General features: G+C 40.6%; 1 protein-coding gene across 1 annotated transcript in view; it reads right to left on the reverse strand.

Annotated features, from left to right (window-relative positions):
• LOC138592660 (polycystin-1-like protein 2) overlaps window positions 1-14,518 on the reverse strand; it is a 39,333-nt gene that overhangs the window by 14,861 nt on the left and 9,954 nt on the right. Inside the window, exons 7-23 of the mRNA XM_069663502.1 lie at window positions 14,119-14,267; window positions 11,821-11,956; window positions 11,606-11,744; window positions 10,327-11,229; window positions 9,937-10,079; window positions 8,915-9,100; window positions 8,274-8,411; window positions 7,871-8,017; window positions 7,629-7,753; window positions 5,571-5,691; window positions 4,677-4,808; window positions 3,009-3,122; window positions 2,326-2,440; window positions 2,032-2,222; window positions 1,729-1,959; window positions 1,549-1,650; window positions 17-195 (exon numbers count right to left, since the gene is read on the reverse strand). Coding sequence (XP_069519603.1) covers window positions 17-195; window positions 1,549-1,650; window positions 1,729-1,959; window positions 2,032-2,222; window positions 2,326-2,440; window positions 3,009-3,122; window positions 4,677-4,808; window positions 5,571-5,691; window positions 7,629-7,753; window positions 7,871-8,017; window positions 8,274-8,411; window positions 8,915-9,100; window positions 9,937-10,079; window positions 10,327-11,229; window positions 11,606-11,744; window positions 11,821-11,956; window positions 14,119-14,267 — 3,251 coding nt within the window. The remainder of the gene's footprint in view (window positions 1-16; window positions 196-1,548; window positions 1,651-1,728; window positions 1,960-2,031; window positions 2,223-2,325; window positions 2,441-3,008; window positions 3,123-4,676; window positions 4,809-5,570; window positions 5,692-7,628; window positions 7,754-7,870; window positions 8,018-8,273; window positions 8,412-8,914; window positions 9,101-9,936; window positions 10,080-10,326; window positions 11,230-11,605; window positions 11,745-11,820; window positions 11,957-14,118; window positions 14,268-14,518) is intronic.

Genomic DNA, 14,518 nt, shown 5'->3' on the forward strand with positions numbered 1-14,518 from the left:
TTCTGTATTCGCCTACCAATCAGGATGGCTCCCTGAGTTGTTGTGCCACAGTCTGATGCCCTGCAGGTCTCCCAGTGAGAAGGGTGTAGTTAGAAGAAACATGTCCACAGCACCTCTCTCAAACACACATTTCTTTGGATCCGTCAGGTGGTACGGTTCGCTGTTACCCTCTGCACCCATGAGAGTTATTGCCACCTAAAACAGTTCAGTACTCAGTGAGTTAAAGTCCCAACCACACATGTATACAGGATAATTGAGGGTTGGGGTGTGAGCAAAGCAGTTCATAAGACCTCAACTGACCTATAAACAAAAAGAAGACTTGAATATTGTAACAGACACATTTGGCTATTTAGTGCATTTAAATTAGAAATGGCAGAATTGCTGAATTATAATGACTTTTTCAGTCGCAAAATGTCATCTGGATAATTAAAGGGAAAGCGTGTGATGGACTTCAATAGGTCCATCAGTAATTGCACGGAAATTGTAAAAATGCCAAAAACGATTAACCTAGATTTTCTCAACATTTAGTCAACAACATTTGAGCTATTATTTCAGACAAGACAAGTCAATGAACACATGTATATTGGGCAGATTGCAGCCCCATCCAGCACCCTGACCTTCTAATTATGGGGAGAATTCACTTAAGGTTTGCACAGCTTTTGCACCCGCTAAACAAATGATACAAAACACTCCTGCCTCATTCTCAAAGCACATGCAGAGGGTTGAATGCATCAAAAAGTGCAGAGCAAACAGTGTCTCTGTGTATTTAAATGAATCATTATGGAAACATTCGGGGCAAATTTGGCTCCTTTCTATGCAAATGTGGTAAAAAGCAGCTAGTTCACAAAAGCCAGCGCTAACAGTACTGTGCAGTTAGAGTGAAAATGTTACAGCCTACAGAGAGCTGGTGGTAACTGAGGGGCAGTATTATAAGGGCTGTCACGCTCTGAGTTAACATTGATCATGACGGCAATTCCACCTTCCCATAATTGTCATTATTATTATAATCGGGAGACCTATCAGTCTGGGACTGGGAAGGTTCAACCCCAGCACACAGGCACAGACGCGGGCAGACGGTCTGGGGCTGTTACAAATGACGGGGATTATTATTTTGGCAAGCTGTTGTGCCCTCCTTTAAAAAAACATGAAGCTGCTTTACAGAGAGTTAAACTACTAAAAACCTGTCGAGCCTGGACTTTACAATAAACTGAGCTGCCCCCTCCTCTCCCTGCTCATCATAGATCTGTGCATGGAGTTAAGATCCGTCAGTGTGGAGCAGAGTAGAGGTGCACACAGCTCCTCTTCACCATCAGACGCAAAACAAGAGCAAAGTGTTCGGATCTACAAAACTATGGGCGTGTTTGCACTTGAATATCATCAGTGCAGTTTGCTTTGTGAATCCGACCTTGGAGGCAAATGATGCGCAGTTTATGGAACTATCAGCTGCTGAAATTCATTCTAAGTGAATTCCCCCCTGTGTTTTTTAATTTGATTGTTGATTTGATCTGCTGATTTACTTTAGATTTGTGTTCATGTGAGTTCATTTACCTGAGAGGAAGTGGAGGCTCCTCTCCGATGCCCAGTGCAGACACTCAACAGGTAACGGTACTCATCCAATGGGTCGTTGTCCTCCAGCACAGTCACCTTTACCTGCCAACACAAGGCACTGATTATAACATGGGTAAAATTAATTTCTGATTACACTGAAGTGCAGGAGGTATACAATACCTTCGCCGTGTCCTGAATGTCTTTTCGTCTTGCCCATATAACAGCTAAGAAATAGACCACAAAGAGCGCTCCTATGAAGCAGACTACTACGGGATTCTCTGCAAAAGTGGCAAACAGCTCAGCAGTGCGTGACGGGTCAACAAGGTTGGGAGTGACGAAGAAGGAGCTCCCAAAGAAGGAGAGGTGGTTGCAGAGGCACTGGGTGACTAAATGTGTGGTCTGAACACCAACCTTTAAAGACAAGATGTACTGTCAGTAAAGTTTAGGCAACACGTGACAGGCTGACTTCATTACTGTACCTACCTTGCATCCATAATTGCTCCAGTCCAATTTAGATTCATCCCAAAATTTACATTCACTAGTGATGGAGGTGATTGATAAAGTGGCATTGATGGATTTTATACCTGGACCGACTATGGGCCTCACTACAAGATAGTGCACTCCGGTGTTTCCTTTTAAAGTATCCGGGTCAAGTAGCCAGGTGTATCTCTCTTCTGTATGAGACACAAACACAATCTTATTAATGTTCCAAAAATCCAATTTAAAAGGCATTAGAGTTAAAAATATTCTCCATTTACTACTACGTGATTTTGTTACCTTTTGTTGTTCCTTGGTGGGGCATCTCTGTCATGGCTACATGATTTGTATCAGTGGGGTAGTCCATATAACCAAGGAACACTTTGAAGGGTAAAGGATCCTTTGAAGGCACCATCTTTAAAGGGTATATTGACACACAAGAGATGCAACAAAACTTTTGTTACACAACTTGGTACATCAAAAAAAGACAACAATCATAGTTTAAACAGCTGAATACATTTTATATTCTAGTTATATTCGCACTAATCTTCTAAATATACACTGAATAAAAATATAAACGCAACACTTTTGTTTTTGCTCCCATTTTTCATGAGCTGAACTCAAAGATCTAAGACTTTTTCTATGAACACAAAAGGCCTATTTCTCTCAAATATTGTTCACAAATTTGTCTAAATCTGTGTTAGTGAGCACTTCTCCTTTGCTGAGATAATCCATCCACCTCACAGGTGTGGCATATCAAGTAGCTGATTAGACAGCGTGATTAATGCAAAGGTGTGCCTTAGACTGGCCACAATAAAATGCCACTGTGACGTCAGACGATGACGCAGCAGAAAACAGACCGAAAGGAGTATACTTCACTGGCAATGGGAGAAGAGACAATCTGCATTTATTAGCGGGTCTTCCCGGGTCTGAAAAACCTGCGTCAACTTGTAATTTTGGTGGGAAAAGGGGTATCACTGGACCTTTAACACCAGCGTGGTGTCAGCTGAAGGAACATCTATGACCGTTGTGCTGTAGTTCCCAAGATCCAGAACAGACGTGTTCACCTGCTCTCCGACCGGCCTGGGCAAAAAAATCTGTGGGAAAATTACTGAAAATTAATCAAATTATTACATTTGTATTAATGTAAAGCAATTCTCCTTGCCATCAATAGTTTGAAATACAGTAAAACATTCTAGAGAAGGGAGTATAAAAACATTTTTTAACCTCATTTCCAATTATGTACTAATAAAATAATAGTTAAATAATAATTGTTAAAGCTCCTGTGAGGAACTTACTTGTGTTGATTTTGGTGCCCCCTGTGGACAAAGCTGTACCTCTTATCTATTTGCTGATTTTGTCCTGTACAAGCCTAAGTGGTGGTTATTAGCAAAAAGTCTCATCCTGCTTTCTTTAACAGTTGTATGTATCACTCACTTTAAATATTTGCCCTGGAAAGGCAGAATAAAGTTAATCGCTGCGTCTGACACCTACCCCCCACCAGCGGTTTCAGGCATTAAAAATAACCATATAAAAATAACCAATCTCATTGCTGATGGTCTGGTTTGCTTTTGTAGCTCATATAGAGTCATCCGAATTAATTTCAATCTGTTCCTCACAGGAGCTTTAACTTTTTCCTCATAATCCTACAAGTTATAACAGCCAGTGAGATATAAATTGTTGAAGGGGTTTGATTATTCAAATTAATCATTTAATTGCAGTTTAGACTCTTAAAAATGATTTGGTGTTCCCCTAAAGAGTTTTCTTTTCATTATTTTCTCATCTACAAATCAAATCCAGAATAAAAAGTTGAAGCCAAAAAAAGTGGTGTAGTTGTATTTAATAATGAGTCATTTTGTTATAATAATTATATTATATTAAAGGATTTTTTTTCCTAATTCATTGTGGGGTATAAATGTTTGAGGTTAACATGAACAAACTGTTTACTTCTTGTCTGTCGTGTATTAATAATTTTCTTTTGGGCTAAATCTTGTGAGAGTCTTGTGTGTTTCAGTGACTCAAAGGCTCCGATCAAGAAACACCTCAGCTATTTTCTTATGAATGGAGGACAGCGGAGGACACAAAGTATTTCCTTCAAACCCCTCCAGCTGTAGTCTCAAGTCACCTCTTATTAAGTAAAATGTGATGCTTCTTCTTGCATGAAGGAAACTGTTGTTTCCATGGAACCAGGGACTTCGACATGAATTAGGTGGTAATTAAATAATCAAAGATCTTTCAATCATCGAATTATTTGTACAGACCTTTTAATTCTAGCCTTTTTGATATGCACAAGAGCAGTTTTTGTGTTCAATCATCATTCTACAACGTGACTCTACTCCAATTAGAAACAGCAGGTTGAGCACATGTACTATTACCAGTGCAAGCTGCATTTCATGTTCCTCTAACATTAATGACACCTTTAACAAATTAGTTTCACCTTTATAAACGTTTAACATGAAAAACAGTTAAGGGGCTTATTTCAACATACAGAAACTGAAGTATTCACGCAATTCATTTTTTGTCATTTAATACAGTGCTCTGTCTAGTACAAGCTCCCTTAGCTTATAACTGCTTCTCCTGAACAAATGTTTCCCCACAGTGAACATCCTCTCAACAGGAGAGCGCAGCATTTTCTCAGAAGGTGCCCTGACCTCAACATTGTCACTCAAGTCCTCCACGGGGATTTTGGAGCCATCTATTGTTGTGAGGGATAGAGAACCTATCAACCCACTGATGTTCCCCTTCTCATTCCAGGAAAATGGGTTTTTATCTAAACTCAGCATCTGCAAAAAGAGCAAAAGGGAGGTAAACCTCATTAGCAAATCAGACACTGGAAAATACATGCACAATATCCTCAGACAAACTAATCAAATGGCTGAGTCATAAAGCGAGAGGAACCCTGAGTCTATTTGTACCTTTTTTACTTGAAACAGTGCATTTTGTTTTGAGCTGTGGCACTGTATACAAAGTGATGCAGAGTAAAGGCAGGCAGGCTGTACACGTTACAAAGACACTCTCAATGACCAAATCACAAAGCTAACTGTGTTTTGCAGCTCTGACTTTCTAAGCTCCTTTGCTGAATAGTAAGGAAAATTGGCTAAGCCTCTCCTGCTGTCGTCCAGTGTAATTTACTCCTTTGCTGACTGGGATCACAGCCGCCACACAGGAGAGATGCTGAGTGAATGGATGAGTACTTTCAAACTCAACAATTGTGCCCTGTGGATTCCCAGGACATTAAAACAGCATGCTGCAGCCTTTTTTTGACTCTGAAACACGTTTACTTCTTCTGACTGTGAGGAAATCTGATGTTTTCAAATCATAGACTGAACAAAGGGCTTGAAAAATGGATGCTGCGTGTGACTCATACAAAAACATGAGATTAATGTAGCTGACATGTGCAGGGTAGCAAAGACTATATTTCTCATACTTTAATGTAGTACAAAGGCCTGCTTGCTCTTAAGTCTTGAGTTTTTGGCGATAATGGTTATGCTGATGCAGAACTAGCTACAGCACACAAATACACATTCGTACTCGCAATGACCTACCCGTACGTCCACTGGTTCATCTGAGGGAAATATATCAGAGGGTAGAACCGGGAGGGAAAATGAGGTGCAGGAACAGTTGGGAATATTCATGGTCTCTGTGTGCAAACTTGACGGTGTCACCCTGAGAGGAAAGATAACTCTTATCAGTAACTTAGTTATTAATCACATATGCTTTATGCATTTAAGCATTTGGTCAGCTGTAGTGTTCGACACTAGGACTGCTGGTCTGCTCTAATTAATAGATACACATCTTGTCTGTAAATGATTTGAGCATAGAGGACATTCAATTTTAGTTGTGAAGGCCAGAAGTATAACCATACAGTTTGAATGTGTCCCATTGCTTTAGGGCAGCGGTTTTCAAAGTGTGAGCCACGCCTCCCCTGGGGGGTGCCAGAGGAACTGTAAAAATCTGGTTAGCTACCTTCTGTGATGTGTGGGGCAAAATGGATAAAAAATGTTTGTAACTTCAGATAGAGAGAGAAGACACATATCGGTTTTCCACACTGACAGTGACAAAAGCAAGTACCATCAAGGCATGCGTGTATTCCTTTCTACAGTGCAGTCATTGCTTTTCCACCCGACGCAGTTGCCATTTTTTGGTCTTAAATGAGGTGTGGTCAGGCAAACGCGCGCAATGATTTGGAGGACGCAGAAAGCGACTGGGCCGTAGACCAACAAAAAGCGAGGCCCGCACGGGCCCGAGACCAACGCCAAGCTCTCCGTCATGCGCGTTCATTCTGATGCGTGCTCTCTCTAACACGCAGAAACAGACACACGCTCACACACATGGAACTAAGAGGTAAATGTATTATAAACCGCGGATGTAAACCTGTGGCACTGACAATCCTGCCCACAGATATTAAAACAGTGTCAATTAGCCTACGCACGCAGTGGAGAATACAGCCATGTGATCCAACACCAAAATAAGTAGATAAACAGTTATGTGTGTGTGTGTGTGTGTGTGTGTGTGTGGTGGTGGTGGTGGTGGGGGTTTACTTTCCCATACTGCTTTAAACCCCTGCTTTAGGCTGTTGTTTGTGATATCATGGAGTTATTCAAACTAGATTAAGAGGATTAAAAAGCAGATTGATTAACTATGACTGACTTCGAGAAAGTACTAAAATATGACAAGAGGCTACACAGACACAAAATTAAAGACACTTTAGTAACTGTTTTGCGAATAAACTGGTAGCCACATTTAAACAGAAGCACTGCACAATTCTCAAATTTAAAAAAAATGCTAGTACAAAGAAATATAATCAGAATTAAATTTCTGTCCAGGAAGAAGATGAGAAAATCAACACTGCACACCTGTTGTTGGCATACATTAGCATAAAGACAGGAAACAGGGGAAAACAGCCAGCCTGATAATAAAATTTAGTTTCATTGCAGCTCGATCTTTTCTCTGTACTTCCGACCTGGAGAAAGTTATTCATGCCTTCATATCCTCCCGTTTCGATTACTGTAACTCTCTTTATTTTGGTTTCCCTCAGTCCAGTTTGTCCCGCCTCCAGCTAGTACAGAATGTACCAGCCAGAGTTCTAACTAGAAGAAAGAAGAGAGAGCACATCACTCCTGTCCTTGCCTCCCTTCACTGGCTGCCTGTGACTTACAGAATTTAGTTTAAAATCCTCCTGTTTGTCTTCAAGGAGTTGAATGGTCTTGCCCGTGTAAGGTGCTATATAAAAAAAGTTGAGTTGAGCCTGTATGTCAAGAGGTGACAAAAAACTGCCGAGCAACACATCTGAAGCACCAACTAACAGGTTACTTCTAAAGATGTCCCTGTTTGCCAGGCTTATGCAATAAATACTTAAGTTGTGGAAGAAGCATATTAACCCCAGTTTTTAGGAATAAAGAATTAAATATAGACAGATACTGTTTGGAAACAGCTTGCCAAACTCGGCCTGATCCTGTCTTTAAACACTGTGTGGCTAACCAGCTGCTGTAGCTTCATATTTACCATACAAACATACAAATTACGTCAATATTCTCATCTAACTTTGCCAAATTCTCAACTATTACTTTAAGTCTAGACAGTGTGTTGAGGAATAAACTTACCTGTTAGCAAACACACTAATATGAGCTTGTGTGATGATAGTTGGCCCCTCATTAGCATCTTTTAATGCTAACAGTGCACTCAGTGTATTGTCCAGAGTAACAAGAAGGGTATCAGATGTGTTTTTCTGCAGATGATAACACTTCAACGGTTAATGACACTGATCAGCACGTGTAACATTTAATCATCCAATCATCCCCTTGAGTACGTCAACTCAGCGTTGACCTAAAGGTTAAACACTCACATTAATAGAGAAGTGCAGGATATTGCCTGCTCCCTCCACAATGGTGCTGGCTGCAGTGTGTATTTCCTCCTTGTTTTCTTCAGTTTTGCTCATATCCATGTGCAGAAGAGATGAGCTGAGATGAGCAAACAACTGTGAAGCCTCTTCCTGGAGGTGAGAATCAAATTACAGAGAGATTTTTGGAACGTGTTATATCAGCAGTTTTTGTTCTTTCTGACTTGTTCCTCTCTCCACTTATGTCCTGCCTCAAGTTATATAGCTGAGCCTTCGGAGCCTGGTCCATGCAGAGGCTACCAACTAACATAAAGCAGTCAAACTTAATGATATCAACATGTCTTGATTTAATTAACTTCCTTTCTTCTAAAGTGCCGTTCTTTACTGAGTGGGGTTCCCTGTGCAGTACCTGAGCAGAGGAGCTGAGTTCGGTGCCGTTCTTACTGAGAGCAGTAAGCCCTCTGGCCATCACCTGAACCTCTTGTGGATTGTTTGATGGAGCTTCTTTTACTGTGTCGGTCATTATGGCCAACATCTGCTCCCGAAGCTTTAAGGGACAGAAATATGCATGCATTTGTAACTTGTTTGGTTGATTAATCATGTAAGTAATGGTTTAATGAGCACTCACTACAAGCTTAGCCCTTCTGGAAGCACAAAGTTGGCTGACATTAGCTAACCAGCTACGATCTCCAGCATGTAAATAAACCACTTTGTGTTCATGGAAGGCCTAATTTTCCTATCTTAGTCTAACACTGCCCACACCTCCAACTAGTGCAAAAACACATAATAATCCTAATAATAATCCTCCCCCCTTGTGCATATGTGGTGTTAGGTCTGGTTTAAGCTTAATGATGTAGAACATTCAGCCATTTGTCTTTAGTACTCTCTTGTCATTATCTTAGAGATATAAATTCCCTCCAATTTGGTCAGTCTTACCCACTGAGCCGCTGCATCTCCTTCTTCTTATGATGCACAGACATTTGTCCTTACAAGACATAGTCTAATAAATCTTAGTAGTACTCTATATCTACAGTCCTAAAGCACATTTACCTTCTGCCTCTCAGCTTTCTTCAATTCATCCGACTGACTGTTCAGTTTGTTGGATACAGAATCAAAGATTTGTCCCACAGTTTCTCCTGACAGAAGACCTTGTTTCTTTAGCTGTGCCACAACATTCTCCACCGTAGCCGAAAGAGCATCTCCTGAAGAGCCCGAAGGGGCTGTGTAATCAACCACCTAAGGAGAAAGGGACATTCTCGTGTCTTATCATTCAAAGGAGAATTAATGCATTTCCCCTATTTTTATGTTGTATTCACATAGATTCAGGCAGACAGATTGCAAACAGCATCTCAGCTGAGGCTAAGAGATGTTAAAGCTCCTATGAGGAACTCTCAGGACTCTCTGTGGACTAAGTGGTACCACTTATCTCTTTGCTGATCTTGTCCAGTACATGTGTAAGAAGTACTTTTCGACAAAAAAAAAAATCTCATCCTGCCATTTTTTTTTACTTTCAAACTTGTGAATCTGAATGCCGTGGAAACTATAGAAAAAAAGCAATGTTAACCACCTTGTCTGACACCTAGCCCCCAGTCAGTGGCTACAGGAATTGAAAATAACTAGAAAGATAAAATCAATCTTGTCCTCACAGGAGCTTAGAGCTCACAAAGTATATACAGCAATCTGGGCAACAAGAAGCTAATGATTTTTGTACCACAACACACTGAGGGACGGCTGTGGCTCAGTGGTAGAGTCGGTCGTCTTTCAATCGGGAGTTCCGTCTACATGTCAGTGTCCTTGAGCACAACACTGAACCCCAAATTGCTCCCGGGGGCATAGCCAACGGGTATGAACGTGAAGATTTTTTAAATAGCTAAAGTTGATACTGACATAATTACCTGAATAATTAGACATGATATAATTTTATTCCATTCATTATTAAAAATATAACATCATTATGTTTAGTGTTTTTCTCATGCCGTTCAGAAGGTGTTGTCTATCTCCTTTTTACGTCTATCGTCTGCCTGAATCCATGTGAATGCACCATTTATGTTGTCGTCATGTTATAGTCATACCTGTGTTTTTATAGTGGTGCTAGCTACAAAGCTGACATTTTTTGCAGTTGCTTTGATAACAACGTTGTAATTTGATTCGCTGTCTCCAAGAGGAAGAAAGATAGACTTCACTTCATTGTCCTCGGTGCATTGCAGATGCTTCCCTGACATTATTCAAACAAGAAAATTACTTAGATTAATAGATTCATTGGAGAATGTTCTAACAATTATCATGTGCTTAAATCATGTTTGGTGACTTACCCTCTTGAGTTTTAAAGCAGTACCTGCAGTTAGCGCAAGGTATTTCAGTGTTACAAGTTATTGTGAATGCATCAAGGATTGTACCACTACGTGGCGATATGCTACACTGAAGGCTATGCAAACTGTTGGTCACTGGTGAAGATGTATCACCAGTGGTAGCGGTGTTACTGGTCATTGTGGTCATAGCAGTGGTAGCGGTGTCAGAGGTCGTTATGGGAACAGACGGGGTGGCAGAGTTTGTTGTGATAGCAGAGTTTGTCATCGGCGTAGTGGTAGCGGTGTTGGTAGTCAAAGTTGTGATTGCAGTATTAGCCGGGTTTTTTGAGCTAGCGCTGTTGGTAGTTGGCGACATGGTAGGAGTGTTAGAGGACATAGAGGCAACCGTAGTGGGGGCATTGTTTGTTGTGATAGCTGTTTTGGTGGTCTTGGTGCTGATAGCTGTATTAGTAGCTTTAGTTGTGATGGCGGAGTTGGTAGTCGACTTGGAGGTGGTGGTCCCTGGATTAGTAGCTTTAGTTGTGATGGCGGAGTTGGTGGTCGTCTTCGGGGTGGCAGTCTTAGTGGTCCTCGTGGTGGTAGCTGGATTAGTAGCTTTAGTTGTGATGGCGGAGTTGGTGGTCATCTTCGGGGTGGCAGTCTTAGTGGTCCTAGTGGTGGTAGCTGGATTAGTAGCTTTAGTTGTGATGGCGGAGTTGGTGGTCGTCTTCGGGGTGGCAGTCTTAGTGGTCCTAGTGGTGGTAGCTGGATTAGCAGCTTTAGTTGTGATGGCGGAGTTGGTGGTCGTCTTCAGGGTAGTGGTCTTAGTGGTCAAAGCAGGGGTAGGCGGTTTTGCGGAGGCGGCAGCTGTCGTGGTTTTAGCAGGGGGAATAATAGGGCGAGGTGTTGTAATGGCAGGGCCAGAAGTAGTTGTCTTTACTTCACTGCTTCCATTGTCTGCATTTGAATCAGTAGAAGAAGTCGACGAAGAGGAAGGAGAAGAAGAAGAAGGAGAGGCACCCCCCTCCGACGATTTTGTCTTTATGATGTATTTTTTGTAAAAATATTCTCCTTCCTCTTTAGAATGAAAAGAAAAGGACAATATCAAATGTGTATTTCCAAGACATAAAGCTATTAAGTTAGTTTGCAAAGGTGGGTATCTTAATCTTGACCACCTCGTCAAACGCAACAAAAAAAGGACAAATATCATAAAGTAGTTCTGACGTAGCACCGATTGTTTTGGTCAGTTGATCCCTTGCATACATTAAACTTTATCCTTCAGTCAAGCAAGGCTAAACATGACAAAACTCTGCTCCTAGCATTGACCGTTTATTTCCTGTATTTCAGCAACCTTGACACAAATTTTAAATTAATCTGGAAATCAAAACTGACTTAAAGCTAAATAATCCCCAAAACAGCTTTCACATGTTTTTAGAGACTAATGTATGCGTACCATAAGTCACCACCACAGTGAGATCATGTTTCTCGGCCTTTTTGAGATTGGAATGACTCACAGTGTATTCAGTCCCACTATGGCGCGTCTGAATAAGTGGCCTTGTCTTTGCGTGTTTGTAACAGCTCTCTGTCTCCTTCTGTAAATAAATAACCCAGCAATTTAATTCAGTCAATGGCAATTAATGTAACCATACTAACAGTGTTGAGACTTACTGGCCAGTCCTGTTTTTTTCTTGGGTCCTCGATGTGCCACACGACTTGTGGACACTGTGCTTTTCCTTCACAAGCCATTTTAATTTTTGCATCAGTGTTGTCCTCTACGGGGTCACAGCCTTGAGTGCAAGTGAGGCTGTGGTACAACAGAATACATGTTGATTAACAAACAACTGGAATGGACATTTTAAAAAGTTTCCTGATAAAACTTTATGTAATTGAATGTGAGATAATGTATTAAAGATAAACTGTACCCCATGACTTTAAAACAATTTTATTTCACTGCTAAATCTGAGTATTTATGTTAATGTGTTTCAACATTGCAATAAAAAATGTTTTGATCTAAAGTGAGTGGTTCGGGTTTTCTGTTTTGGTGTCTTTGTATTTTCCTCGGTTCTCCCCGATGATTCTCTTAGGTTAATAAAATAGAGAATGTCAATTCAGGTTTCTATTGTCAGAAAACAGTTACAGTTACACATGAGATACTCCGATTCAGTGTCAAGAATAATTTCAGGTTCAGTTTCAAACAGTTTCAAAAACATCAGGTACCTTAGCCAACTTGGTGCCTCTGCCTGAGGGGTAAAGGTGATGCATACCGATGCAATTTCCTTCACATGGCCATTTTTAGTGTGTATCTCATTAAAATGATACTTATTATATTTAAATGGCTCTGGTATGCAATGTCCTTTAACAATGTGTACACGTTCTTTGTATTGTCCTTGGCATTTACAGGGCTGTGCTGTGAATCAACAGGGAAAGTCATTGTACTTCAGCAACAAAAAATGACATGATGATACAAAAAAATTTACATTTAATCCTGAAAGTTATGAAAGTTCAAGTATTAATGATATTTAAATCAGACCATGTAATCTAAATATGCTCTGTAGTGTTTCATCTGAGAAGGCTAGATTCACATCCCTCCTTTTTTGTTAGACCCCAACACCCTGACAAAGCCGTAGGGCCCTATTTACACGGCGCATGGCGCACGGTCTAAAGCGAATGGCACTAAGAGATTTAGGGTGTGTCCGACCCACTTTTGGTAGTCAAGCGGTGCACAATCTGGGCGCAAAGTGAGGTGCAAGGTGCAAAGAGGTTCCCTTGATAATTCATCTGTGTTTTGGGCATAACATAAATTAAACCAATCAGAGTGTAAGCTCTCATTCCCTTTAAGAGCCAGGTGTGCCTGCAGGTCAGCGTGTTGCTATTTACACGGCTGATTTCAGCCTTTATTCTTACATAAACCGGGCTCGGGCCAGCATATTTTACTTCTTTCCTCCATTGTGCGCCTGAAAACGCAGAACACACACAGGTCACTGTACAATATATGTTGATGTACGGATTGATGTTAAAACCATAGAAACAGTCCCATGATTATTAAAAGAGATGCATCCAGACACGCAGTCGGGATCAGACAGGGTATTATGTTCATTAGTTAGTTCTGTGTGCTTATTTCTAAGCTCTGTTTAAACTTTTTAAACTTAAACTACAATCCGTGGCATGTCCAGCTATCCAGCTTACTTGCAACAAACGACGAGTGTTAACCAGGAGCACATTGTATTGTATAAGTCACATTTAACATTTACAACTAGAACATTCTCTGGACTGCAAGCTTGACAGGTAAAAATAAAGGTAAAGCAGATTTAGAGAAACCTTTTGCATGCATGAGCTCATCTTAGGCTCAGACATCACTAAAACAAATCTCACAAAATTAATGTGTAGAAAAATTTAAAGAAAGAACATTTTAAAAAGTAGAAAAACACAATTCTTACTGCATGCCCACTCATATCTTCTGTCGTGTGTATGTAATTTGTGTTCATCCTTTATTGAGAGTTTGAACTGTAGAGTTTTGCTGGACATCGATCCTGATGTTGTTACAATCGCTTTTTGTGGAGATCTGACAACTCGAATGTGTTCATTTCTCTGAAAATGAAAATTGACAACAGAATTTATGGATAATTTAGTTTACAGAAGATGTAAGATGAGAAGAATCAGCCAAAGCAGTTTACCGGTCTCTCATAAAATCTTAGGAAATTACGGCCGTTTAGTTCAACGAGTGAATCCTTGCCACAGGAAGTAAACATCTCCACATCCACTTCCAAAGAGGAGAAAATATTCCAAGCTCTGAGTTTGACTCGTACAGATCCTGTAGAAAAACATGAATTCAAATTCTTCCATTTCTGTGGGGTTTTGCCTCAGACGTGAGCCTGAATCTTTGATACTTCATTCATACCTTCAATTGGATTTACAATATGAAAAGTTTTCTTCCTTGTATTCATTTGTCTTGTCTCAGAGAATGACCTGTGGTCTCCTTTCAGAGAGAAGAGGAGCAGCACAGGAGTTCCACGTTCGAGGGAAACATCAATGGTAATACTTGCAGAGTCTTGACAGTCAGGCTGCTCAGTCAACACAGAGGCCTGGAGCCCGGCTACTTTCTCCAGCACACACATCTGCAGTATACGGAGAATTACAAATGAGAAACACATCAACTTTTAATTTGGCTTGTCTGGACAACTTCTCAAAAGCAGCTACTGATTGACAGGAACACTTTGATTTTTCATAGAGCTGTCTGCTCAGGCAGTGTAAAGGCTCTCTTTTTTACAGGCTGCTACAGGCTCTTTATGCAGCTGAAACATATTTTAGTTCATTTTCTTCTATTTTACATAATGCAACTACAGTGATTATATATTGGGACAAGCAC

Source organism: Semicossyphus pulcher, unplaced genomic scaffold, assembly GCF_022749685.1.
Source record: "Semicossyphus pulcher isolate SPU_LCO1_2020_fin unplaced genomic scaffold, fSemPul1.0.p SCAF_15, whole genome shotgun sequence".
Classification (NCBI taxonomy): domain Eukaryota; kingdom Metazoa; phylum Chordata; class Actinopteri; order Labriformes; family Labridae; genus Semicossyphus; species Semicossyphus pulcher.